Raw genomic sequence first — 27,391 nt, forward strand, 5'->3', positions numbered from 1 at the left:
ATTTTATCCAAAGTACATACTAAGGCATTATGTGCATATCATTGAAGGTCAGGGAGTCTCTACACAGCCAGGGCCGGATTAAGAAAAATGGGGGCCCTGGGCTAATGCAAGCCCCCTTTCCCTATACTGTCCTCCCCTCCCCCCCCCCCCCCCCTTCGCCTGCTACGCTACTGGAAATATGCCATGTTTCATTTTAATTCCATTAAATTAAAAGCAACGAAGTGCGATCAATGGGATTATTATTATTATTGTTATTATTATAAGGAAAACAACAAAACTTGCTTGAAACGCGTGCTGTTGTAAACACCAACACATATGTTCACTTTGTGATTAATCTGCATTCAGTTTTCAGCAAAAGCTAGGCTTTAAGGAAAAGTTTAGTGCACTCAAGACGAACAAGAATGTAGAAAAGACAACACAGCTCAAATGTCGATCCTTCTGAAGCTAGGCTTTGCATCACTAAGTTTAATACTGTGAGGAGACGCATGGTTGTATGCAAAACATTCTTTATTAAAATTCAAGTATCAGACTGCAGTAATCGTTATACACGTTACTCTATAAATATGCAATAGATATATATACAATACTTAAGGCAATACAAGCACCATAAAAGTGCACTAGAATACAGATGAAAATTACCAACTGTAATTACAAAACATTATTTGAAAATATTTTCGTTAAAGGTAAGACAAGCAAGGACGACACCAAATAAACGTGGCACTATCAAAAACAACAAAAATACAGTTCTTTATAAGCACGCTAAATATCACAAGAAGAACAAACAAGAGACGAACAACAAAGGTTTGCATATCTTGAATTACACTGCTCAGTGTTTCATTGGCAACGTGAAGGCTGGGGGGCAACACAACGAACTTATTGGAACTATTCATGTATAGCGCAAACAGTCCTCTTTTAAAATGGCATCTTTCATGCCTTCGCTTTGGCGAAATCAGATATAGTCTGTTCGAAGGATAGATCGTGGAGGTCACTTTCAATGGACATGATAGCAAGCGAGTTCACCTTGTGATCAAGGAGGCTTTTTATCAGCGACAACTTGGAAAACGATCGTCCGGTCTCACAGTTTGCCATGGGTATGCTTAAGTACATTCGCAAAGCAATAGAAAGGTTCGGAAACACATGAATAAGCTTCCTTTCGTGCAGCAACTTCATTATTCCCAGGGGACTCGTGTCCTGGCACACAGAGTTGTGCAGAAAGTTTGCAAACTGAACGATCTCAGCGGAAAATGCTGGCTCCAAATCATTTTTGTAGGTTTTCACCAACTTCTCAGCCTGCTGTGCCAGAGAGGCATCGCTCCCAACTTCTGTCAGCAATTTCAAGAATCCGAACCTTTCGCAGAGTTCAGTGTAGGCAGCCTTTCGCACTCACAAAGCAGAGCCTAGACTGTCAAGTACAACACTGTAGGTCTCTACGATAAACCTTTTTCTAACTTGTAGCGCACTATCGCTTTTTCCGTCCGGCTGCTTACTCAAAACAATGCGTTTGCCCTCATCCTAATAACATTGATTGGTACTTAGCGTGCGTGCTCTCTTTTCGAAGGCATCAAAGAGAGGTCACAAAGAATTAACAAAGCCTTCTAGAGAGCTAAACAGGTCTACAGCACTTGAAATGTCTAGGCCTGGTTTCTGAAGTGCTACGCTCGTTTTGTCAAAGCGCTCCAAGATTTCACTCCAGAAAGTCGCCATGAATGCAGTCTCTAGTTTTGTCATTTTCTTGAAGAGAGAGTGCGCTTCGTTCCTAGTGTCACCGTTTTCTTCCTCACTCTTTGATATAGCTTCAAGGCAACACAAGACTGCATTGAAATTTTTCAGAATGGCCTTACATGATTCAGCGTGTCTTGACCACCTGGTCTCAGAGAGACTTTTCAAAACAAGCTACAGGCCAGTTCCGCCCATGCTGTCCAAAAGATACCTCCATCGCTTAGGTGAGGCAGCAAAGAGCACATACAGTCTCCGAATTACAGTGAAAAATTTGACTGCCTCAAGGCAACTGTCAACGCTATAGTACACGCGCCAACTAAGTTCAGTGAATGACCAGCACACGGGACGTAGGCTGCCAATTCGTTCAGGTGTTGGATTTGAGCTTGCAGTCCTTTCTATTTTCCTGACATATTACTCGCATTATCATAAGCTTGGCCCCTACAATCATCAATTGAGATGCCACTGGTCGTCAAGAGGGACATCACCGTATCGAAAAGATACAAGCCGGTATGCGATTCAATTGGAACAAATCCAAGAATGCGTTCGTACACTTTCCCATTTAAAAAGTATCGTAAAACAACTGACAGCTGATCAACGCGAGTAAGGTCTGGAGTCAAATCAACAATTAAACAGAAGTATTTTGCGCGTTTCACTTCGTCAACGAGACGTTCCTTAACAGCCTTTTCCATATGCTCGATAAATCCATCACAAATGGTTTTTGACAGATACGATGGGTGACCTTTTTCTTTGTTCCCGTAGCGTTTGATGCGCTCCTCTAGAAAGGGATCGAACTTGGCAATGGCCTCAAGCACTCTCATATAATTTCCGTTTCTCGGTGAACCAAAAATCTCCTCACTGCCCCTAAACGCTAGGTTGCGCTCAGCTGGAAGCTTAACTACAATGACTACGCGCTTCAACACCTCTGTCCAGTAAGCGGTTTCGGTGACAAGATGCTTAACCAGCTCCTTGTCAATTGTGCTGCTCGAGTTAGAGCGGGCGAGCCATGCTGCCACGTAGTTCTGGTGCTCGACCCTATTTTCATGTGCGCAAACCTTTTCTTCTGCTCTTTTCCAATAAGAAAAGCCGTGCGTGGTGAAAGCACTGGGGTAGCTTGAAATCGAAAATAGTTTGCACATGAAACAGTAAACGGAACCTTCGGACTCCGAGTACATTAACCAGTGCCGCTCGCACGCCTCCCCATTTACAGCCTTTTGCATGAAAAGATGAGATGACATACGGCGTTTCTGAGTTTTGTATTGCCTTTCGGAAGATGGAAAATTTTCTGCCCGATTTTGAAAATACAATGGCCCTTTCTCAAGGTATACACTCCGAAAGCTGTCAGTAATAACGTCCAGCCACTTAGCAGGGTCACTTCAGAGAATCTGGCAACGTACCTCTTGCTGCGGGGGTGTCTGTACTCTGTTGCCGCAACGAGAAGCAGTCTCATTCGTCCTCTCGAGGCACACTTTGTGGGTGGGAACATGATTATTTGAAGCCAAACTAACAGGAAACAAGTGAGTCGGTTCTTGGAGTGTTGTTTCCTGGCGCTCGTCAGTAGAAGGAGGCTTATCGGGGAAGTTTAGCACCCGTTGATCAGCACTAGTAGAAATCGGGCGTGGCGGCCGGACACCTGGAGCTCTGTGGCAGAGGCCCGGCCGAGTAGCATAGACATTGCTGACTCAGGAACAGGACAGGGCTCGGTTAGTGTGGGTTGCTCAGAAATATGGACGACCAAGGTTGGCATCATTTTCACAGGTTCCAGACAACCAAGATGAGTCAAACCTTGCTTCTTGCCAGGAAACCATGGTGATGGAGTTTGCAAGTCCTCCACAGAAGCACAATCGGTACTATTGGGAGTTTGACACGGACTCTGGGTAGAGCAATCATATTACTCCACGGAAGCTGCATTCAGTAGGTACTTTGTAGTCTTTGGTAGCTTCTTTTCATGCTCTTCTCTTTCTAACTTCGCCTTTCGTTTAGACGCACCACTTTGATTTTCCGACCGAGCATTTTTGCATGAATGGATGCTAATTGTTCATCGGGCACTTCGTCAGCCCGACGCGACCACAGGTGTCCAACGGTGGCCGTCCCGATGACTGGCGCACGCTGCCTGGATGGTCCGTGGCTGGCAGAGAGTGGTGCGTCCCCCAGGAGTTCCTCAGTGGGCGGGCTTATGGAAGCTTAACCGGCGGCTCGGGGCTGAATCGCAGCCCGCAATCAACTTCCTTTTATAGACGCGCGCCGCATCTGTCTGTTACTAGCGCCAAAGCAGGCGTTCACATACGCATAGAGTTCCTTGTATAAATTCCCTCCTTCTCCATACAAACTCACTCCTTCTCCCGTTTCGGTGTCGTCTTCCTATTGGCTAGGAACAATAGTCTGTTCTGGGGGGGTTCTCGATTTTTCTTTCGCCCCGTCGACGCCGAGCGCGAGAACGAAGGGTAGAGGGCAACTCCTAGCGCGGGCGAAGTTACGCGCCCTCCGTCGCCTCTGAGTCATCTTTTTCTACTTCTTTCTGGAAAGTTCGGCGGCCAGTCTGACCTACTTTTTCCGTCGAGCGCGCGCGAGGGTGCGCAGCCACTAGGCAGGAATAGGCCCTGGAGACAGGCCTTTGTGTCCAGCTCTCCAACTTCCCCCTTCACTCTTCCACAACCCTAGCCCGAACAGTGAACATTCCATGCCCCACGGCACGCGGACAAAAGCACGTCTAACGTCTTCTTTCCTTTCCTGTCTAGACTCTGCCATCAGACTCATCCTGCCCCGCCCAAATTATCATCACGGTAAAGAAAAGAAATGGGAGGCACTGTTGGGTACTGCAGCACATCCTTTCTATGAGAAGGACAGCGGCGGAACTATGTGAGAGGTGGAGGGTGGCGTGGTGGTGACGAGGCGCAAGGGAGATTTAGGTCCTCATCCCACATTACATGTTTTAGGTGTTTCCCCCTTGCCCCTCCTCTCCAGACAGCACTGGACAGATGGACTGACAGGAAACAACGAAAACTCTTCCGAGCAAACGCACCTCGCTTCGTAAGAAAGAGGGCCCCGCCGGCGTGGCGGGGGATTCCTGTTTTTGCAGCTCGACAAGCTGATCAGGCTAAACGCATGCTGTTACATTAGGCGGGGGTTCCCGTCTGCTCATTCTGGTTTTCTCGCTTCATACATGTCGCTCGAAGTTCCGTTGCCCATGGTTCCATATACTAAGCAGGTTAGAATAAATGGGCCCCCTTCTCCTACTGTCCGAGGTGAGGCCCTGGGCTGTAGCCCCCTTAGCCCCGCCCTTAATCCAGCGCTGTACTCAGCGTGGAAAGCCTGCGCTTTGGTCTGATGCGGTACCCACAATCTTTTGCCGTATCTTCCAGAGTATCTCTACGAGCAGCCCACGCAAAAGAGAACGGCCTCACATGCAACAGATGAAGGCCAGTCATCAAAGAGAACGTTCCCACTCCCAGTTGAACAGTCATTGACATTGGAGGCATGTGACAATGGAAACCTGCGCGAGCTCAAAGACATAGACAGCCGATAACATGCTTCTTAATTTAAGCAAATATAAACAATGTGTTTTGCTTTATTCACCCAAGGGACCTGGAAAACCAACTACGTCTCAGGCATATGACGCATAAAAATAGGAAAAAAAAAAGGTTATTCCATAAACATTTTCAAAATACAATTAACCTACAGAAAGAAGTGCTGCATGTAATGAATAATGTGGCCTACATTCTCCCTAAATGAAATTTTGCTGCCGTTATTAGAGCATTGGGGAAGTTTTGTTAGCATTCTATATACCACCTTGAGAAAGGCAGAAAACGACTGTTTACCAATTTTTATTTAACACCTAATTAAGTAACGCAATTCATTTATTCCTGTACCTCATACGAACCATTCCTGTACATGAACCCCATTTCTTCGCAATATGAGCTCTGAATTTCGTTCCCTCACGACACAGTGAAAACACGTACATAAGGTTTAAAAAGGAAAGCTGCAACGCTGCATTCGAGCGGGGCCGTGCTTCTCTGTTCGGCATGCTCCGACGCTATTGGCCGGAGCACATGGCTGTGACATTCAGAAGAAGGCGACGGTGGTACCATCTCGATTTTCAATAAAGAAATGCCTCAGCGCGGAGCGCTCGTTGGACCAACTCTCCCAATCTAGTACACTCTACCGAAAGTGATCGTGCCACGGTTGCATACTCAGGATAAGAGTAACCAGATGTGGCTGTGTTGGCTTTTGTTTTTTTTTTCGATATTGCGCGCTTCTTGTTGCACTTTTTTTTCAAATACCTACCTTGAAGAAACCAGCACATGGATCCTCTTGCTGGGTAGCAACACTAGCCTATGGTACTGTGCAAGCCATGGCACACTATGAGAGAGCAGGATATGCCCAGCACTGTGTGACCATTAGTGACCCATACACCAAACCTGGCTGCTTTATTACATTTCCTATGTCACAGACTGCACGAGGTGCAGGCTAGCAGATAGCAGTACTCGCACGGTTTGGCAGAGGTGCATAACATGCCCAAAATAGTTGCTAACAAAGGCAAAACACAAGCTTTGAAAGCCAAAAGAAAGCGTCAACGTCTTTGTGTAAATAAGACACTCCCTTCCAGAGCAACCATGTTCAAATAAATACAAGTTGCAACACATACAGTGTCATCCCCTTTTTCACAAAAATTGAAAATCTGATTGCTACAACTGATTATTATTATATCTGAGCATAAAACTGCTATTCAGAACAAGAACATTTCAGCATTCCTAATATTGCAAACACAGCACTTGTCATAAAAGGTTGCAGTGCTTTGCAGAAACCTTACTAAAGAGTAGAAGATGCTCTATGGTGCAAATTGAAGCATTAGCAAAACCTTAATTTCAGCTTTTAAGCCCCGAACCCTGAATTTTAGCCCTGGGGCGGTGCCAGGTGCCGCCCCTGCCTGAACCACTTCTCAGGCTTGGTGAAAAAACACAGTCCACGGATAGCATATGCTGCTGTGAACACCTCAGCCAAGTTTTGCAGTCGCGCGCAGTGTGTGGAGCTCGCAAGCGAGAGTGCGGAGTCGCCTTTCTCTACAATGCTCTCTTTTCAACAGAAGCCTGCTCCTCACTCTTTTCGGAACACTTTATTCTGCAATATATCAGATTCCCATACGTGGCTGCTATTGGCCAATAGGTGACATCAATCAAGAAGGGTGTTTGAATGAGTGTACTTCTTCCTACTGTTACTCTGTTTATTTATTACTGTGTATATTTATTGAGTTTAATAACAGGCTGAAGTAAGCAAATATCTGCTTTCGAATTTTGATAATAATTATGCACTTCTGGAAGGAACAGACTATCGTCAGCTCACACTCGGCCGCTGGCGCCCACGTAGGAATTCAACTTTGGCCACCCTGCTTATTGGTGTCGTAGCCATCAGGCCTCACTAATTTTAACTAGTTTTGAACACTCAACTAGCCATTAACCACGCGAAGCTTAAGGTCAGACCACATGCATGCTTGCCAGCACGCACTCACTCCTGGATGCTCCTGGTTTGGAGCAGCCTTGGCAGAGTTCACTTCATATTGAGCTATTGATGGAGCTTCCATATGCACAAGTTTAATGCGGCTAGTATTGGTCAGTCAAGCTGGTGCAGGACAAAGCCTGTCCGCACCACGTAGCATGGCCAGACGAGCATATGAGCGCGTACTCAAGCCTTGTGCACAAATTCAACGCTGCACATACATACGCACTACAGCTGCAGGTAGCTGAGGTCTGCTATGTAGCGTAGATACCGGGGCTGCTGCGGGGTGACATGACAACTCCGCTGGCTGAGCCCACTGCAGCTCGCTGAGGACAACCGCATTTGGCTTATGTTTGGCACATTGTAGGCGCCAAAATTGGAAGTAGTGGCGCCTATGTGAGCATCCAAAATAAAAATTCAGCCTCACCGTGGCATTTATTTATGTTTACACTGCTGGACAGAAGAGTTACTCAACATTGACCTTTCTCGTGCCAATCCTTTTTTTGATAACTACACACTACTCTTCCAATTCACACATTTACACAAAGCACAACACTGCATGCACAATTGATACCTGTGACAGTGAAAGTAATAACTAAACACAGGAAAATACTTCAGGCACATAGCCACAAAATGCAAGTTATTTACTGGAAAAGGACTTACCTCCATGACCATTTGTTCAGACTTCTGAGCAGACAGTACCAGCCTTTTCTGAAGGAAGAAACTCTCCATCTGTTTAGCTACATCCAGGAACCGCTGTATAGTCTGCTCAACTCCTAAAACCAATGAACCAAGAAAGGACAACAGCACTTTTACTTGATTGGATCATAAGAATTAAGCTTAAGCCTTATGCCGTAAAAAATTTTTTGCCAGTTTTGTTTGGAAAGGTTTGGAAGGGAATACCCATTTAGAATCTATGCAAATCTAAGGGCAGCTCAGTTTACCGTTGATGTGATTGGTCTGAGGCACCTTGAACCACCTGTTGAAATAGCTAAAAGCTCACTTGGAAGCGACATGTAAAAATTTTGGAACAGTTAACAGGCATGCATATTTCCATATTTAGAAGCACACACTCCAATGTAGAACTTGCTTAATTACAATATCAGTTTTAACAATATACTGGATATAACAATTAGTTGCCAAAGCCCTGTGAACTTTTGTGAGTGCTCTATGGTAAAATAAACCATTTACTACAATGTTTCCATGCTGCACCATTGATCATAACAAATCTAGCTACTGGGTGTCTACGCCGAAAGGAAAAAGGATGCAAAATCCCCAAAAGCATAGCCCAATTAATAAATCACCCTTCTATATTGTGACAGTGTGGTTTGTGCCGGTATGCCAAATAGAAAATTATGCACATCCCACATACAGTAGGAAATAAAGTTATGTGAAGCATTTTGCAGGTAGCTGGCTATAGCATCAACCCTGCGGTGGCGCACCTCAACTGGCCCTTTGACTCTCTCGATGACTTCAAGCAGGCACTCAAGAACGTGGGCTTGCCTAGTTGCTCGATGATTGTGAACACATTCCCCTTCCTCTGCGCCAAGTAGTACACCAGTAGTATGCCATCCTCGTGCTGCTCAACTAAACCTCTGAGGAACGCAATGTCTGAGTTGATGCACTTCTCGATGAAGCTGTGGTCTTCCAAGAGCTCCTTTGCGAGCATCAGGATACGGGTGGCATGCACGGGTTGGTAAACTTGCCTTTGAATTGCTGTTTGTGTGGAGGCAACCGCCATCCTGTGTTGCGCAGCCTATATACCTGGATCCTCTTACACATGCCATTTGATTTGGTGCGCTATGAGTGCGAGAATCAGAGGGGAGAGTTGGATGACTGAGCTCGAGCTCAAGCTGATAGGCACAGCCAGCCCCGCTGAGACCAGACCAGACACGGACGGACGTCACTCAAAGAGGCACTCAAAGTGCCTGAAGTTTGCAGCTTTACATTAAAAAAGAATGCCCCACTCACCCGTATACCGTGCATGCAGCACAGCACGTCTTCGCCGCATCACCAGACTTACTACAACTGCTTTTTATAATATTTCCAAACCGCATTATTGTCTATAACAATCAAACGTGGCCACTGTGTATGTGCAGGGTGTCTACCAACTGGGAATTCTCAGGGATTTTGAGTAGTCTGGAAAAACTCATGGAAACTCGGGGAATTTGTGCCTCTATCAGAGAAAATTAGCTGTGATTTTATTGAAAGGGTCAAAAGTCGCAGTAATGCTGGCTCGAGTAACAGACAGGAATCGTAATGAATCGTCTTTGATGCCCTGTCGGCTGGAGGAATTGCCAGTGTACAGTCAATGACCGATTTCCCGGATTCCCAATAATTTGGACGGCTTTGTGGCACCACCACGTACCCCATAGAGTCAATGTATCAGAACTTCTGAAATTTCGGATGCAAGAACTCTTTGCCATCCAATTTTCCGGACATTTTTCCGTGACTGCAGGTCCAAAACGGCATTAATCAAAGCCACCACCGCTGCCATTTTGATTACCTCGCCGCCTCGAACCGGCGCTCTCGCACGCAGATCCACTGGCAGCCGTGGCCACTGGCACCTGCGGCAACGTTAGGCCTAGCAGCTTTAACATTCGCTACAAAGCTTCTTGCCAATGGTACAGACTCTGCCTTTGTGACCCTCGCGATTGGCTTAGAAGCTTGGAAAGCATGTAGCGTTGCATTATGTCAGTTCCCGAAAGTCAGCTTCGCCTCTGTGCAGAAATGTTACTTGGTAAAGCATACGCAAAAGTATTGCAGCGAAGCATAACAAGCGTGGGAAGGGGCTATGCCACGGGTCACAGTATGTATTCCTTTATTATACACGCATGCACCCGGTATTTCCTGTCACAGTACGAACGCCGATATCCCTAATATGTGTACTGACAGGCCTTTAGAGCGTTTTCGAATGTGCCTGTGGCGGTTTGAGCCCTTAAGGGCAGTAAATGACATGCATTTTTTTTTCCAACTGGCCGATTTTTCGGACGTTTTCGTGGCCACTAGGGAGTTCGAAAAATCGGACGTGGGCTGTGCAACTGACCAAGAAGATGCTTCAAATGGTCCGTGGGGCGAATGAGTGGCGGAAGAAGGACAAGAACAGAAAGGACCTACACACTGAGGAATGAACAGCAAAGAAAGCGTGCTGCTGCTGTTTTGAAGGAGCTTGAGCTCAAAAAACGAAGTGTTGGCTGATGCTGAGATGCAGGTGTCTCATCCAAACTAAAATAAACTATTTAAAGCAGTGAAACAAAACACTGAGGCGTCGTGCGCGGGCTGAGAGTATGTCAGGACAGTTGAGGTTGACTTACGAGCTGTTGAGAAAGAATCTCAATTGTGACAAAGTTTGGGCCTCATACCACTGAGCTTGCTATCAGTTGAGAGAAATAGCTTATATTCGAAAATATTTGCTTCTGTATGCATCTCCTTTTTATTCGTACGTGAGAATGTCTGACTCGATATGCTTACTAGAGAGTGACAGCATCAGGCAATATGGTTTCAGCCCGTCTTAACATAAAACATAGTTCTGCATCACTCAGGGAATTTTGCAAAGGCACTCAGGTAAAACCTGGAAAACTTGGGGAATTCGGAAATGTCAACTTAGTAGACACCCTGATGTTTGTGTGTGCGTGCAGTATACATGCTTCTACATGGTCATAGGTTAGCAGCTGTAGATATACATTTTCCTTGTCGATAGCAAAACAGATGGCGCACTGACACATTTATCTTTCAATATTGATATTCTAAGGGCTTCGATTATTTCCCTCATCATTCGGCTGCTGTTTTTTCTCCCCCTGCCCCCCTGTAGCAGGGCCCATTTTTCGAATTCAGGCTGACAACCACACTTTTTACAATGTTACCACATTTTTTACAATGTTAAGATGGCCACAGACTTCTTTTGTTGTATTGCAATGTGTGTGTGTGCTTATAACTACTGCGGGTGAAGTAGTCACCTATAGGTGGATGCTGAAAGAGCCGGCAGAAGATATACAATTATTGTGTGCATGTACGCAATGTGTGTGTGCACATACACACGTGCACTCCTCTAAGCTCTCCCATCACCTCTCTACCTCTACCATGTGACTGGCTTCCCACACTTCAGAAACACACTTTTTTCCACTTTGACACTCATAATGCAATGCATAAAAAATGAAAGCCGCCACCCCTCCAACGTAAGCACTGTCGACCAACGCCACCTAGAGGAAATTGTGTCGACTGTCAAGGGGTGGAAGGGATATGGGAGAGAGGCGCAAGGCTGACGATAAGGCGAAGGGGTGCCGTGATGCATGAGCGCTACACGAACAGGTGTGGCGGCTCGCCCTTTTTTATTCTTTTCAAGGATTTTGCCTTCCTTTTCCTTTTGGCGCAGACACTTGGTAGCCAGTTTTAATCGTTATAGCCAATAATGCAGCGTGGGAACACTACAGTAAGCGGTTTGTTTTACCACGGAATACACACAAAAGTTCACGGTGCTGTGGCTGGCTCAGTGTTACATCCGAATATTGTTAAACTGGTAATGCCAGTCTATAAGTAGGCTCAACTGTACTTCTTGCTGTCTAATTAAGACGTTTTAATGGCTGTCCCCTCTGTTGTTTTTTTCATGCAACCCGGTTATAACAATTATCTCTTACGACAATAAAGTTTGTTTGGCATTTGAATGTTGTTATAAGTGGATTCGACTGTATTGCCATGTTCTTTGATGTGAATCAGGATATGCACATGTGCACATCCACATGTGTTGTACGATATCAATTACCCTAGACCAACCACATGACAGTGAATGGGCTTCTTCAGTACACCATTGTAGGCGACAGCCAACACCACAAGCAAGCAAGCCGTAATTCCTGTGAGAAAGCTACACAAGCTTTGAGCTCACGAGGGCTTTTTCAGCATCAGGCTAGGCAGTTCATGCAATCTGTGCACTTGTAGCAGACAAGTCAAATTGACAAACGAGCACTACGTTGCCACGGTGAATGCAGTGTGTTGCCTTGCAGTGTGCCGAGAGATGGACAGGGGAATAACACTGACTGAGGCTCAAACATCACCATGGGGGATGTTTTAACTTATCTGTTGTATCATCTCACTCACAAGCTCCTGTGTCTACCATTTTTTGCTCAGGCCAATAGAAAGAACTATTCTGTGTGTATTAGGCTCATCATTTATCTCCTTGAGCACTCCTTCTAAACTAGTCGTGATGTGACATTTTCATATTGCACAACACTTTTTGTATGATTTATCCTCTTCAGTCCCAAGACCTGAAATCTCAATCCATTTTTCTCTGTCCGTTGGCTGATTGACCTTAGGGTATACCAGTTGAAGTTTAAAAAATTCAGGATCAAATAATTGTTGGTTCTCTTATGTCCCAAGCATATAGTGAGCTATGAGGGACACCATGATGAGCCATATTGCTTCGAATTCAATTTTTGCCATCTGGAGTTCTTTAACGTGCAGTATGCAAGACATCTAAGTACACAGGTTCTTTTCGCAATCCATGCCCATCAGAGAGTGACTGCAGTGGCTGAGATCAGGCATCACAATTTTACACTCCATGGTAGAATTCCAAAGGTGCTGAGCCACTGCCAGGAGAAATTCTTGGGACTGGCCTTTTGTACAAATATTTAAAAGCAATCCTGCTACACATCAGCATCATTTTGAACAAATGGTGACATGGCATTTTCAGGTTCCCACTTTTTTTCATAAAATGAAAATACAGATCTGAATTCTGTGGTAGTGCAGGCTAAAATTTCAATATTATGGGACACACCGTAGTGGTGGACTCCAGATTAATTTTCACCACCTGGGGGTTCTTCCAACGTGCATCTAAACCTAAGCACACAAGCGTTTTTGCATTTTGCCTGCATCAAAATGCAGCTGCTGCAGCCGGGATCGAATGCACAATGTCAAGTTTAGCAGTGCAATGCCATAGCCTCTGAGCTACCACAGCGGGCTGCATTAAATGAAGGTTCTGGACCTCGAAAACCTAGAAAAATATTCTACTGGCAAGCCTTTAGACCATTATTAATCTCCTATGAAAGCTTTTCTATGAACCGCCCTAGCTTTCATTTCCCACGAAATGCACATGTCACGGCATCATCACACAGAAAGTCATGAGTGAGCAGGACATCTTCACGGTTTGGCATTCGCTCTGGCTCTTTTGGTCGTCTGTTATGCTGCTACATTGGGATCTGTTGCGAGTAGCAGCAAAGCAGACAAGTGAGCAGACAAGCAGACAAATATAACCTGGCCATATTTACTTTTAGGGCATTAAACAATGATATTCCAGTAACCATCATACCAAAGACATCCCTTACTAATGTAAATAATACTAGATTTGCAGGAAATATGAACTTCATTTTACCCATCGTTCGCACCAACTATGGTAAGCAGTCATTACACTGTTCAGTTTTATCTCTGTGGAACACATTACCATTCCCTTTAAAATTGTTCGAAGCTCACAGGTTTCGTACAGAACTTAATGTTGAATTCCAATGGCGGAGTCGGAGCAGCCAACGGACTCCGCGAGTGAGCACTGGACTCTGGCGTAGAGCAATGCCTCCAAATCCGTGAGTGGAACACAACCTGCGCCGCCGGAGCAAGGCGGAAGCGGAACTTTTATCTCTGAGTTACCCAGGATGCCTTGCGTGTTTTCATTTCTTTCCGCTGTTTGCTCCCAGCACCGCCGCACTGATCACTTGTCTCTTCAGCGCCATTCACCAGTTTTTTGTTTTTTTTTAAAGTGCGGAATGGATATCTCGCCAAGCGTGCAGCAGCTTTTGCTTCCTCGCGAGTCATGACCGGTGGGGCCTCCCAGCAGACAAACGTGGTAAAGGAAATACGTCATGCAGAGTTCCGGTCCACTCCGCCGATTCTGGCGGAGCATCTTTTTCTGCTCCACAGAGTGACTCCCGCTCTGAATCCCCTCTGACTCTCTCATTGGAACACCTTACTCCCGCCCTCACTCTGTCATTGGAACAAACTTACTCCGAAACGAGCAGAAAAACTTGCTCCGACTCCGCCATTGGAATTCAACATAAGTATTTTCTTTTAGCTTCCTCCGACTTTCCCATTTGGGTGTACTATGTCTTGTATTTTTAACTTTCACTTTGTTTCTCTATATGTCTCTCGCATTTTTTTACTTCTTTTTTTTCTTCTTAAGCTATTTTTGTAGCTTCACCTTTTGTTGACTAATACAAAGCCTTGTTATTGCATAATACATTCATCTGCTGCTTTTCTGTTCATTTATGCCTTGTCTCCAAAAACCTTTATTATCGTAAATATTACATGTTGCCATTGTTGTTTTATTCATTACAGTCATAATTCACCGGAGGTCCTATTTCAGTTTCTAGCTACGGGACCTCCTTCTGTATATACTTATGTAATTATCCCCATTTTTGTGTTGAATAAAATTGATTCCGATTCTGAGGGAGCCCGAGCAAGTGCCAAAATGTTGCAACGTCCTGCTCCCATGTGATCACCTTCTGCGTGATGACATCATGACATGTGCACTTCCTGGGAAACAAAACCTAAGCTGCTTCACAGAAAAGCATTCATAGGAAATTAATGATGCTATAAAGTTTGCCAGTAGTATTTAAATTAATGTCCAGGACTTTCATTTTATACAACTCTTAAGTAAAAAATGTCATGCACCTTTAATGCAACATTGTACTTTCTTCAGCACTTCTAAAGTCACTGGCAGTCAAAGGCAGTGGACAGAACCGCAAAAGGTCAAGATGCCACTCTTATGTCTGCACTGGCACATTGGTGCCTTCTTTAGCTCCAGAGCACACGCCTGTTTACTCTCAGGGCCACGCAAAATGGTGGTACAGTTTTAAGAGACTGAACAATGAAGTTTGAGAACTTGCAATTTATTTTCCAAAAGATGCCAAAAACACCCTCTTGGTACAGGCTGACAGCAAAATCTTTGAAGTCTGCCTAAGTGCAGCAGGATACAGTAGGTTTAAACTTTTGGCCAAGTTTGGCGAATTTAGTGCCGCAATCGCGTCACTGCCGGACATGCAAAAAAATTGTAAGTTAATAACAAGAGATAGCTTTTTCTTTTTTTTTTCTTTCTTTCTTTCTTTTTTTTTTTTTTTTTGTAGTAGACTCTTATACAGCAGCACTCCAAATGTATAGAACTGTGCTGCCTAAATTATAACCAGCAGCTTGTCTTCTAATTGCACTCTTGAAGAAACAATACCTGGAGCATATGGGGCATCAATGCAGCTTTTATGTTGTTAGTCACTAACACCTATTAGACAGCAAATATAACCTCTAGAGATGTCTCAAGAATGCAACGTGCAATTTACAAGCACCACCATCCAAGCACAATGAATTAAGAATATGGATGAATTGGCATACCTGTTTTTACTTCTTCCGAGTCACGAACGTAGAAGTAATCTGGATTTGTGACTGCAGCCAGACATGCCTAGAAGAAATGAGTGTTAAAAACTCAGCTTCTTCAATAATAACAATCATAATCTTATGATAAAAAATTTGTGCACACATATATTTGTCTTGTCTGCCAAAGCCTCACAAAAATTTGTATAGCAAGAACCTGGCAGTTGAGAAAAAGCTACCTGAAAACACATTACAGGCTAGCACCATATTTGCACTCAAAATGGACAACAAAGAACAACATTATGAAACTTTGCAGCTTCAGGCACATCAAGTTACGATACTAGAAAATTAAAAAGCATTTTAATACACCAATCACTTAAACTGCTGGATCAACATAAATGTCTGGGAATTATATCACGAGCTACAACATAGAGCAAAGCAAATGAATAAAAATATATGTATGTATATACGCACGATATTATAGTAACAGACGCAGTTCATAAAGAAGGCCCATATGTATAAGAAATTCAGGTCATAACATTTCTACTAAGGTTTCCTTCAAGATAACCTTTTCTGCTGCAGTACTGAAGTGGGGAGGATGTTAAACAAATGAGGAACATAATATTCAGAATAAACATGGGTCGCTGAAAATAAACATTTAGTAGTACTTAGCGCTCGTCCGTCATCTCTTCACTTTTTTTCTGTCCGTCTGTTTTTCTGCGCTGTGATTTATCCTCATGTCGAGCCAACAAGCTCAAATAGCCACAATTCTGAATGCAATACATTCTTTGCCCTTTTCTATAATTTGTGAAACTATGCATTAGCACAATGTGTTTATAGTTTAAGTTATACTATGCATCTATGAGGTTTAGTGGTCCTGAATGAGTTCACAAAAATTGTTGTGACTAAACTATTAGGTGACACTGGCAGAAAGAAATGCTTGTTACGCTCAATTCCTTGTGAATTACCTTCCAGAAATGGCATTGTTCGAAGTTGTGAGAATTGATGTATATGCATAATGTAGAATGTAAAATACAACAATGTTGTGTGTATAAAAGCTCCTTTTAAACGCTGTCCAAGGACCTAGATGAACTTGAAATATAGTCTCAAAGTCTGGTATTTTACTTAGCAGAAAACAAATGTTCTTAGTTTAAGTTATACTCCCCACTGTGAATATTATTTATAAAGGGAGGAGACACGAAGCCTCTGAAGGCAATGAAGGGGCATTGTCAGGGAGCGCTTAGTTTAATTTCAGGATGAAGTCTTGAGGTATAAGTCAGTTGGCAAGTGGTCTCTTGTGCTGAGGATGGGCCTGGACGGAAGAGGGGTTAATCAGACCCCCTACACCTCTTTAAAGGGCAACTCCAGCATCTTTTTTACCAGATTAGGATATAGTCATCTTCAAATGGCATTGACAGTCCTGTCATCAGTAGGCTGGTTCAATTTGCTTAGGAATTAATCAATAATTTTAAACAACCAATAAACGAGATACTGAATCCAAAACGGGTGGCTGCCTCGTGTGAAGTCACGATGAGTTGACATCAGATCCTACACTACTATAATTGTTTGGCACAGATAATCAGAGTGCAAAAGAGAACATATATCTAAAATTTTATTACGATCAGTAGCCATAGAAAAATCGCCAGACGCCTTTAAGCAAGCCGCTTTAGCTCCCACATTTTATGCCAAATAAAAGCTGTGTTACAGAACTCGTGTTATATGCGACCATGATCAATACTATACCTAAAGGTGCACACAGACATATGCAGGTACAGTGGAATAGTGTTGACATATTCCCAGTTATAGCAGAGCCCATAGAATCAAATGTACCATGTTCTTACTTGACAAGTATTTGGTTTGTAATGGTTCCCACAACTTGTGCTGCATTTGCTATGAACTGTTGATGTAAGAGTGTAAGAGAAATATGCAGTTTACTATGCAAACATGGTGTATAACCAGCAGCATCGCCCATTACAGCAATGACCCAACCATCCATGGCATGACATCCTCCCATTTTCCAGCTAGTTATCATCGCCCATGCATGAAAAAGCGAAAGGCATGTTATTATTTGTCGCAAAAATTATGATAGTCGTTTGACAACAATGGTAATCCATATGCATGTCATTGCAATCTGTGTGTGTGTGTGTGCCAAAAAGCTGGAAAGGCATGGGACAAATAAGGAACACATATAGATGACACTATAGACACATAAACCACTGTCTATGTATATTTCTTTGTCCACGCCTTGTTCGCCTTAATGTTTACAACAGCATGGATTATCAACTTGCACAAACTCATGTGATGGTCTTGTGATCAGTGCCCTCAACAGTGGCTTCCAGAAAAGGGTACTTTTTATTCATGAAAAATCAAGGCAACTCCACTAAAGATTGAAGACAATCTGCCAAGGTACGAGACCTATTGAAAAGATGCAGATGGCAACGATGTGCTTGAAGCACTGAATAGATGATAACTCAAGCTCTCAAGTCCAAATGCGATCAAATAGACCACAATAAAGTTAATAACTGCACTATGTTCATTCATTTTGATGGTTTCCTGACTTAAGCTTTCTTAGCTCTTACATTTTCTTCTTCACGATCCCATTAACACTTTCGTAGCCGCACCCATTTCCGTCGATAGCATCTTATCGATGGTTACAAATTCAAATTTTCCCATTATTTGTGCCTAATGAAACCTTTGTAACGAGTGGACTCAATATTATACTCACGGACAACTTTCTGTGGCTATGAAGTGAAAGCTACGGAGGCGAAGCTTCTGCACATCATGTTACCACACCAACTAGTCCACCAGCATTTCACAGTGATTTTAGCTGCTCGAAACAGATGCTGAATCTGCACAGCTTCCACGTGCAACAGCTTCGTGTTTGCCTAGGCACGGAAGGGAAAAGCCACAAAATAATGAAGCTTTCACATTAAATGGTGCATTTTGTCTTATTTAACTGTTGCTAATACAGTGTTTATGTTTTCTCTTCCCCAGCTTAAACTAACGTGATTGAAAACGTGGGCCTCTTTTTAGAAGCGCTCTCACTTGTGTGCCCTTTGCCTCCGTAGCTTTCCCTGCATAGCCACAGAAAGTTGTCCGAGAGTATTGGCGGCGAGAGCTTAGAGTCACCATCTGTCGGAAGCGCCTCGATTGCGTAGTATGAGGGATTACGGGGATGGTGAGCTGCTGCTGCAACGGCGCAAGCATAAACTTGTGTCACCGCCTGCCGTCGTATGCAGAAAGCAGCATTTCAGGAAGGGCAGTCGCCTATTCCAGGAGCGGGCAACACACGGCAGCCCTCCCTGAAATGCTACTTTCTGCAGTTGACGGCAGATGGCGAAACAAGTTTACGCTTGCGCTGTCGCCGCAGCAGCTCGCATCCAAATAAGCACAGACAAATTTGCAATCTTCTTAAAATACAGGAAATTAACTGTACTAAGTTTTATACTAAACAAGTCGATACCAAAATTCAATCGTCCTGCAAAATTTGAGCAATAACACTGCAGTGGTGAGCACAAAATCTTTTTTCGAACATGCGCAGCAACATATTCAAGACCCTGTATGTCCGGCGTATTCTGAAGGTCACAGTTCTTATCTGCAGGGTGTCAACGTCGTTCGGGCGGGACCGAACGACGGAATTAATGGCCAGCGGCCGCGCAGAAAGTGAAGTTTTGTGCACGAAGACGGCCGGGAGTGGACATTCGCATCGTGCTGCGGAATGGCACACGTCGGTTTGTAAGGGCGCACGGTTCACTAGGGTTAATGTTTTCCTATGTAGCTAAAGAAATTTTGTACGTACAGGGCGTATATTTGCAGGTTTATTGCATATGGTCCTTGTGTTCAATATGTATATTTCATTTTGTTTTAATGTTCATTTAGTGCAAAGCAGCATTGATGTTTTTATCAATATTTTTCGTTTTTGTTTCAACTTTCTTGCTTTAATAATTTTTTATTCTATTTTCAATAAATACGTTGTTTGAAATTAATACCGCTGGCAAAATAATTCCTTACTCTACAATTTCATAGTATACACTTTAACATCAAACATTGTTTATGACAAGAAAGAAATTATTTCCTAGACCACCCGAAAACTACCGATTTTCCCGCAGTCACAAGTGTTAAAATGTACATGGTTTACACACTTCCACGGGTATTTCAAAGAAGCTAAATAAATGTTGCCTGTATTTTGTTTGTGTTTGTTGTGGCCCCTTTTGGGAACTTTTACAACTATCAATAACTGTGCTCCACAGCGTCTGCATATGAGCGCAGTAGTTTTTTGGCACCACGTGTGAAGGAATTCGCAGGCATATTGTAGCATGAAGCACCAAGAGGATGGAGACGTTTTTCTCTGCGTACTTTTCACAACACTCGTGTGTTTAGTAAATCTGAAGATGATTTTAGTGCTGAGGAGGAATACATTCTGCCTTCAGATGTCCAGAAAACATTTTTAGGATGAGAGCACCAAAGAAGAAAGCAACAATTAGGACACAAAAGAAAACTGTTCCTGCAGCAAAAACTCACAATGTGATGCTGGCTGGAAGCTGTATGCTGCGCAACAGACTTGGCAATAAAGAAAACTTGCTAAAATTAATCATTTACTAGGTATTTCTTGAACAATCTTTCTGACCAAAAAATGTATATGCATGAAATAGTACCTGTGTAGCCACAAGTTGAGTTCATGCGTAACAGCAGATGCAAGGAATGGGCACTGGGGAGGTACAGCTGTATTTGCTCACTGCATCTGGCAAGAGCTTATTGCCAGCACACCCTATTGTTGGTTGACTGTAATTTCAGAACTGTTGCTCTACAGACATTGCTGTTTTCATATAGCTCACTCCTCTCCCACATTCAGGAGCAATATTGACTGTCTGTTGCAAGACAACTGGAGTACTTTCTCACAACCCTTCATAGGCCTCCAAGGCCGCCCTGCCGTAAAGGCACCTATACTACTACTACAAACAAAGGGCATGGCACATGGCCTGCAGAAAACATGCCTAAGCTGGCATTACTGTCTTTGCAGGTGTTGCCGTGGGTTATAGGAGTGATGGCTACGAGCGGCACAAACTGGCTACCTTTCCACGGGACTTATCAGGACACTGTGAGCAATGTGTGGGTGGATCGGCTATCATCAGTGGTGACTTCTCTTGTAGCTCGACTAGAAAAGGACCAGCACACCCAGGAAGCCTTTAGAGGGCACGGCACATGGTCTGCAGAAAACATGCCTAAGCTGGCATTACTGTCTTTGCAGGTGTTGCCATGGGTTATAGGAGTGACGGCTACGAGCGGCACAAACTGGCTACCTTTCCACGGGACTTATCAGGACACTGTGAGCAATGTGTGGGTGGATCGGCTATCATCAGTGGTGACTTCTTTTGTAGCTCGACTAGAAAAGGACCAGCACACCCACGAAGCCTTTAGAGGGCACAGCACATGGTCTGCAGAAAACATGCCTAAGCTGGCATTACTGTCTTTGCAGGTGTTGCCGTGGGTTATAGGAGTGACGACTACGAGCGGCAAAAACTGGCTACCTTTCCACGGGACTTATCAGGACACTGTGAGCAATGTGTGGGTGGATCGGCTATCATCAGTGGTGACTTCTCTTGTAGCTCGACTAGAAAAGGACCAGCACACCCAGGAAGCCTTTAGAGGGCACGGCACATGGTCTGCAGAAAACATGCCTAAGCTGGCATTACTGTCTTTGCAGGTGTTGCCATGGGTTATAGGAGTGACGGCTACGAGCGGCACAAACTGGCTACCTTTCCACGGGACTTACCAGGACACTGTGAGCAATGTGTGGGTGGATCGGCTATCATCAGTGGTGACTTCACTTGTAGCTCTACTAGAAAAGGACCAGCACACCCAGGAAGCCTTTAGAGGGCACGGCACATGGTCTGCAGAAAACATGCCTAAGCTGGCATTACTGTCTCTGCAGGTGTTGCCGTGGGTTATAGGAGTGATGGCTACGAGCGGCACAAACTGGCTACCTTTCCACGGGACTTATCAGGACACTGTGAGCAATGCGTGGGTGGATCTGGCTATCATCAGTGATGATGTCACCTGTGCCTTGACTAGAAAACGAACAGCACACCCAGGAAACCTTTAGAGGGCACGGCACATGGCCTGCAGAAAACATGCCTAATTTGGCATTACTGTTTTTGCAGGTTCGTTACCACTCCAATAATGCATGTTACCGAAGTGACAATTGCGATTTTTGTTGGCACTACCGTACCCTCATAATTGTATAGATTGTGTCATTGATTGCTGGTCTGTACTGTTGATGCTTTTGACGTCAGGTGACGTTGAGGAAAATCCCGGGCCTAAGACAGCCCAGATGTTTGAGCAAGTCTTTCAAAATCAGACTGCATCTGAGTCTAAGGCAAATGCTGTGAGGAAGTATCTGATTTAAATGTTAAAACTGATAAATTGACCCGCTATCTTAATGTTAGTGAGGAAATGAGTGAGCTTATTATTAGCACGGAAACTATGTTTGGCAACTAGAACAGAAATTAATTGACTATGAATATAGGAGCAGATGTAATAACCCTCTGGTTTTTGGCCTGCCTGAAACTTCTGGTGAAACCGAATCAAGACTTCATGGGAGCCATTGTTGATAAACTGTTTGAAGTAAACTTGGGCGTCATAGTGAAATCAGTAGACCGAAGCAAAAACCAAACAGCTCAAGACCAGTGATTATGAATTTTTTATAATCACCGGGAAAAGGAAAGTGTGCTCAAAAATTGCGGAAAGCTGAAGGGGTCTACCATTAGTATCGGCAATGATTACGTGAAGGAAACCGTCGACGTTAGAAAGAAGTTGTGGTGAAGTAGCGAAGCAGAAAGAGCAAATGGCACGAAAGTGAAGCTGATTCATGATAAGCTTGAAGTAAACGGTGAGCACTATGAATGGGATCGAAAACGGAACATTCGTTGTCAATGCAAGCATCGACAAGATAAAGCAGAACGTAACGACAGCTCTGAAGCTTCCGCTCATTGTAGATCGCCTCTGCCTGAAGAGGTGGCTAGTAGGGGCACCTACTAGCCACCTACTGATGATCTACTACTAATGATGATCTACCTACTAATGATCGCGCCACCTGAGCTGGCGCGATCATATCTCAAATTTCTTTCACTGAATTCGCGAAGCATTGTAAAAAAAACAGATTTATAATACTTATTGGCAATAAAAGTGGATTGCCATTGACCAGAAACAGTGTGGTGCAAGGTGAATTACACCAACAATATGTATCTTATTGGAGCCGTTTACAGACCGCCTAGCACTCCACCCGAGTTTTTAGAGGACAAACATGTTTTTGTGTGATCAAGTAATTGGAAATACAAGACTGATGATTGACGTGTTTATGCACGAAAGGCTACGGTCGTGCTGATGATACAAGTATCCTCAACGGTTTAAAAACGTCGCTTAGCGAATTTCAGATTATCGCAAGGCTTGAGTCGGTTGAAAAGCTTTGGAAACGTTTCAAGAAAATTGGTCGGTACTTTTAGACAACTTTGTACATACTCACAAAAAAATATAATAATAATAACATGGATAAGCAGAAAAATAATTCAGATGAAGAGCAACATAAAAAGACAGTGCAAAAATAAAAGGACCACGATGGAAATATCACGTACGAAAAAAAAACTTGAAGGCAGAGATTCTGCAATCTAAGGAATATTTCTTTAATAACACCCAAACTAACTATCTGCAAAGCTCACCAGGAAAGTTCTGGCTGTTTTTTAAAGAAATGAATGAAGCAATTGAACAGATTGTAGATGGAACGAAAGTAACTATGGAAAAGTCTGATATCGCTGAGAGATGCAACCGATATTCCAGTCAATGTTCTGCACGGACCAGGATGACAACAAAGAATATGAATTGGCTTCTACACTGCCACTTCAGGTAGATGATATGAATATTAACCGAGAAGGCATATTTAATCAGCTGCTCCTCTTGAACACGAAAAAGTCGTGTGGACCCGACGGTATACCAAATGAATTTCTGCCACGATTTGCGGAGTGGTAATTATTTTTGGGAAATCTTTAAAATGCCACTCACTACCCCCAAGACTGGCGTAGAGCAATTGTTGTCTCAATTTTTAAAGGCGGCAATAGAACAATGTTGAACAATTATAGGCCTGTGTCTCTCACGTCGGTGTGTTGTAAAATGTTTGAACATATAGTGGCAAAAAATATTCGGTAAGCTTTGTAACAAAATGACTTATGTCCCTTTCAGCATGGATTCCGCAGTGGCCTTTCAACTATAACACAGTTGATTGAAACCATTCATGAATGCTGTGTTACTATAGATGCCTGTGTGCAAGTCGATGTTATATGCATAGATTTTGCGAAGGCCTTTGACAAAGTTTCACACCGTAAACTGCTTGTCAAGCTTCACAATGTTGCTCTTAGTGCGGATCTTCTCGAGTGGATCGCAGCGTATCTGAATGATTGCCGGCAAGCAGTCATAGTAGCAGATACTAAGTTGGGAAGTCGAGAGGTGTATTCTAGTGTGCCACAAGGATCTGTATTATGGCCACTATTTCTTCTGTACATTTATTTTGTTTCAGCAGTTGTCCAACCACCTGTAAAAATTAAGCTTTTTGCAGATGATTGCCTAATTTATTGCCCGGCATCATGCAGAGAAGATGAACTTGAGATCAACCAGAGTCTTCAAGCCTTAAGCTTATGGTGTCACAAATGGGGTATGGAAATTAATAATAAAAAAAAATGCTTACACACACATAAGAAAAAAGAAGGACGTGTTTTCATTCACATATAACACTGCTGATAACAAACTGGTAAAAGTATTTAGTTTGAAATACTTAAGTATAACCATAACAGATAAATTGAACTGGCGTCCCCATGTTGAACATATTTATCAATCAACGTATCAGAAGTTGCGCTTCCTGTGAAGGAAATTGTGCCAAGCAACGAAAGAAATCAAGCTGATTGCGTACAAGACATATATCCGTCCGAGCCTAGCATATGCTAGTGCTGTGTGGAGCCCCCATCAAAAGGTCTAAAAAAAAAATAATAAACTAGAACGAATTCAGAGAATGTCAGTTCGCATTATCTGCTCCAAATATCGACAAAGTGACATGGTAACCGAAATGTTAAAAGTATGTAACTTGGAACCACTAGAATCAAGAAGGCAGAAGCAGCGACTGAAACTGCTTTTTCAGATACTACACACAGAGGTGAAAATAAACAAGGATGGTTATCGAACGCCCTTTCATAAAAGGTTCTTTCGAACAACACACAGTAAATTCTTACAACCAATACACTAGCCCAAACAGACCTATTCCACTTTTCTTTCTTTCCTGACGCTATTAAATTGTGGAATTAACTACCAAATGATGTGGTACAAAAAATACTGTGAGTGATTTTGAGGTTGGCCTTGATACGTATTTTGCTCAAACTGCACAGCTTACTATTTATTCCTTGTATGCAACTGTGTATTTTCTACAAATGTTCTACATGTTACAAATATTCTCCTACAAATACTCTTCAAATATTTGTTCCATGTGCAATTCAATTACTGTCCCCCCCTGTAATGACCCTCAAGAGAGGGTTAACAGTATGACTAAATAAATAAACAATAAATAACCGAGATACTTGTTTGCAGAAAACCACCAGCCTCACTTGATGACAGTGATGAGAAACCAAGATTGACCACAATTCAAACAGACATCACATGCACGTTTAGCAGATAAATTCTGCTGCTGGCAGGCTGAACACACTTCTCTCACATCACTGGTTTGTGTGCTGGCAACAATCTCCAAAGTAAACAATGTCATTTGTATACACTAAACGTGGAAGACAAAGCTCCACCTCAGTATCTTGTCCACCCTATTCTGTCTTGTTTATAGTAGAGATTATGACTTAACTTGACACTATCCTACATCCCATGTCTATCATGTACATGACGCAGCAATTGAAATGTAATACTCGGAGCAGATGGCTGCCGGCGCTAGTGAAAACCTAGCTTGTGCATTATCACCCAAAATGAAAGTAGCGTCTTTATGATGCAATGTGACTGCATTTAGGCCCCCAGCTATCATCCAGTACTCAACGGTGGCACAAAAAGTGCCAGCCGCCATGCACTCTGGGTATCGCGCATCATTTGCTGAGCACTGTACATCACAAAGAGCAGAGGCAACAATGGACAAGCCTGTCACAAACCTTCCTGAATCTTGACTGTCTCCCCAATAGTTAGCCCTTCCCATAATATCCGTACTTTATGTTTGCACATTTCTTTTAGTAGCATTAGGTTATCTTTCCCCAAATCTTTATCCCAAAGAACCTTCCAAAAACTTTCAGTGCTTAAACTGTCACATGCACCATTAATAGTCACTAATGCAAAGTATGAATGTCTGTTCTTTCTACTAGCTATTTCTATGGACTGAGCAATTACAAATAGGCTATCAATTATGAGCCAACCTTTGCTAAAACCTTTTTGTTCTCCCAATATCTCATTTTGCTCTGCCCATGCTTGAATCTTCCATTTTATGGCCTGCATTGTCAAAATTACTCAATTCTGCAGGGTTTAACATCCGTTCTATCTTCTTTTTTCCTGTACTTTGTCGCCAAGTGTCAGGTGTTTACAATGATTCTTAGCTATTTAGACTCGGTTCGTTAATCAGCGTCATGTATATTGCATCCAGTCAGATTGCTATGCTTTGTTTCTTTCCCGTGCAGCTTGCCCTGCTGTTCAGGTTGCTCAGAACCAATTCCTCTACCCGCTGTGGTTGCTTAGTGGCTATGGTATTGGGCTGCTAAGCATGAGGTCACGGGATCGAATCCCGGCCACGGCGGCCGCATTTCGATGGGGGCGAAATGCGAAAAAAACCCATGTACATAGATTTAGGTGCACGTTAAAGAAACCCAGGTGGTCCAAATTTCCGGAGCCCCCCACTACGGCGTGCCTCATAATCACATCGTGGTTATGGCATGTAAAACCCCATAATTTAATTTTTAACTAATTCCTATCGTCGGTGACCTAACCTCGCTGCCTCTCACAGGTCGTTCTTTCACCGTTCTTGAATGACTCGACCAGCTATATTTCCTATAATGTAATATGGTGCGTGTTATCTCTCAATTGTTTTTGTCTTCGTCTGAAGTGCAAGCAAGCCTGAACTTTTTTTTCGCGTCCCCAGAGCAGACAAATGCATTCAACATCAGCTAGCAACAACTCAAACCTGTCGCCAAGGGTTCGAGCAATGAATAAATGCGGTTACTTTATGAAGACCGTACCTGAAAAGAGTTCTCAAAATCATCCACGATGTGGTTGGACGAAGCCATCTCTGGGCTGGCGCCGGCACCTCACGAGCACCTGGCGATTGAAATTCTGCAAAGTCGTGATTTAGTATTCTACGGCTGCATTTGATTCACTGGCAGTAGCAACAAAGAGAGCAGAGGCATATACTACGTACAGGCAGTACAGGAGTAATCCCATAGAGCAAGAAATTCAACAAGAGCGCACACTCGGCGAAAACTGGCAACTGGCAGGAAATACTAAATTGTACTAGGGGTGTGTTCCAATTCTGGCAAACATCGGAGACAGTCTACGTAGAACGCCAAGGTATGCCACCACAGCTAAGGAGACAGCCGAGACAGCCATAAAATGAAGAACCAGCTTCGAGCACGGCCACAGAACACTTGTAACATGACTTGTAACGCATGGCTTCTAAGCCATTAATGGAACGTGTTTCGAACCGTCTCAAAGACGTGATGATGATTATGCCTGTGGCCACATCCCCTTGAATCGGGAGATCAATGGGCAATCCCGGATCAATGGAAAAAGGAAAATGGAAGAATATCATGAAAAGAATATGGAAGGCTCT

General features: G+C 43.5%; 1 protein-coding gene across 1 annotated transcript in view; it reads right to left on the reverse strand.

Annotated features, from left to right (window-relative positions):
• LOC126543960 (mediator of RNA polymerase II transcription subunit 28-like) overlaps nucleotides 1-27,391 on the reverse strand; it is a 40,917-nt gene extending 13,526 nt beyond the window's left edge. The window contains exons 1-4 of the mRNA XM_050191123.3: nucleotides 26,981-27,391; nucleotides 26,802-26,895; nucleotides 15,571-15,637; nucleotides 7,873-7,985 (exon numbers count right to left, since the gene is read on the reverse strand). Of these exons, the coding sequence (XP_050047080.1) occupies nucleotides 7,873-7,985; nucleotides 15,571-15,637; nucleotides 26,802-26,849 (228 nt within the window). The 5' untranslated portion in view covers nucleotides 26,850-26,895; nucleotides 26,981-27,391. The remainder of the gene's footprint in view (nucleotides 1-7,872; nucleotides 7,986-15,570; nucleotides 15,638-26,801; nucleotides 26,896-26,980) is intronic.

This window comes from Dermacentor andersoni, chromosome 1, assembly GCF_023375885.2.
Source record: "Dermacentor andersoni chromosome 1, qqDerAnde1_hic_scaffold, whole genome shotgun sequence".
NCBI classification, from domain to species: domain Eukaryota; kingdom Metazoa; phylum Arthropoda; class Arachnida; order Ixodida; family Ixodidae; genus Dermacentor; species Dermacentor andersoni.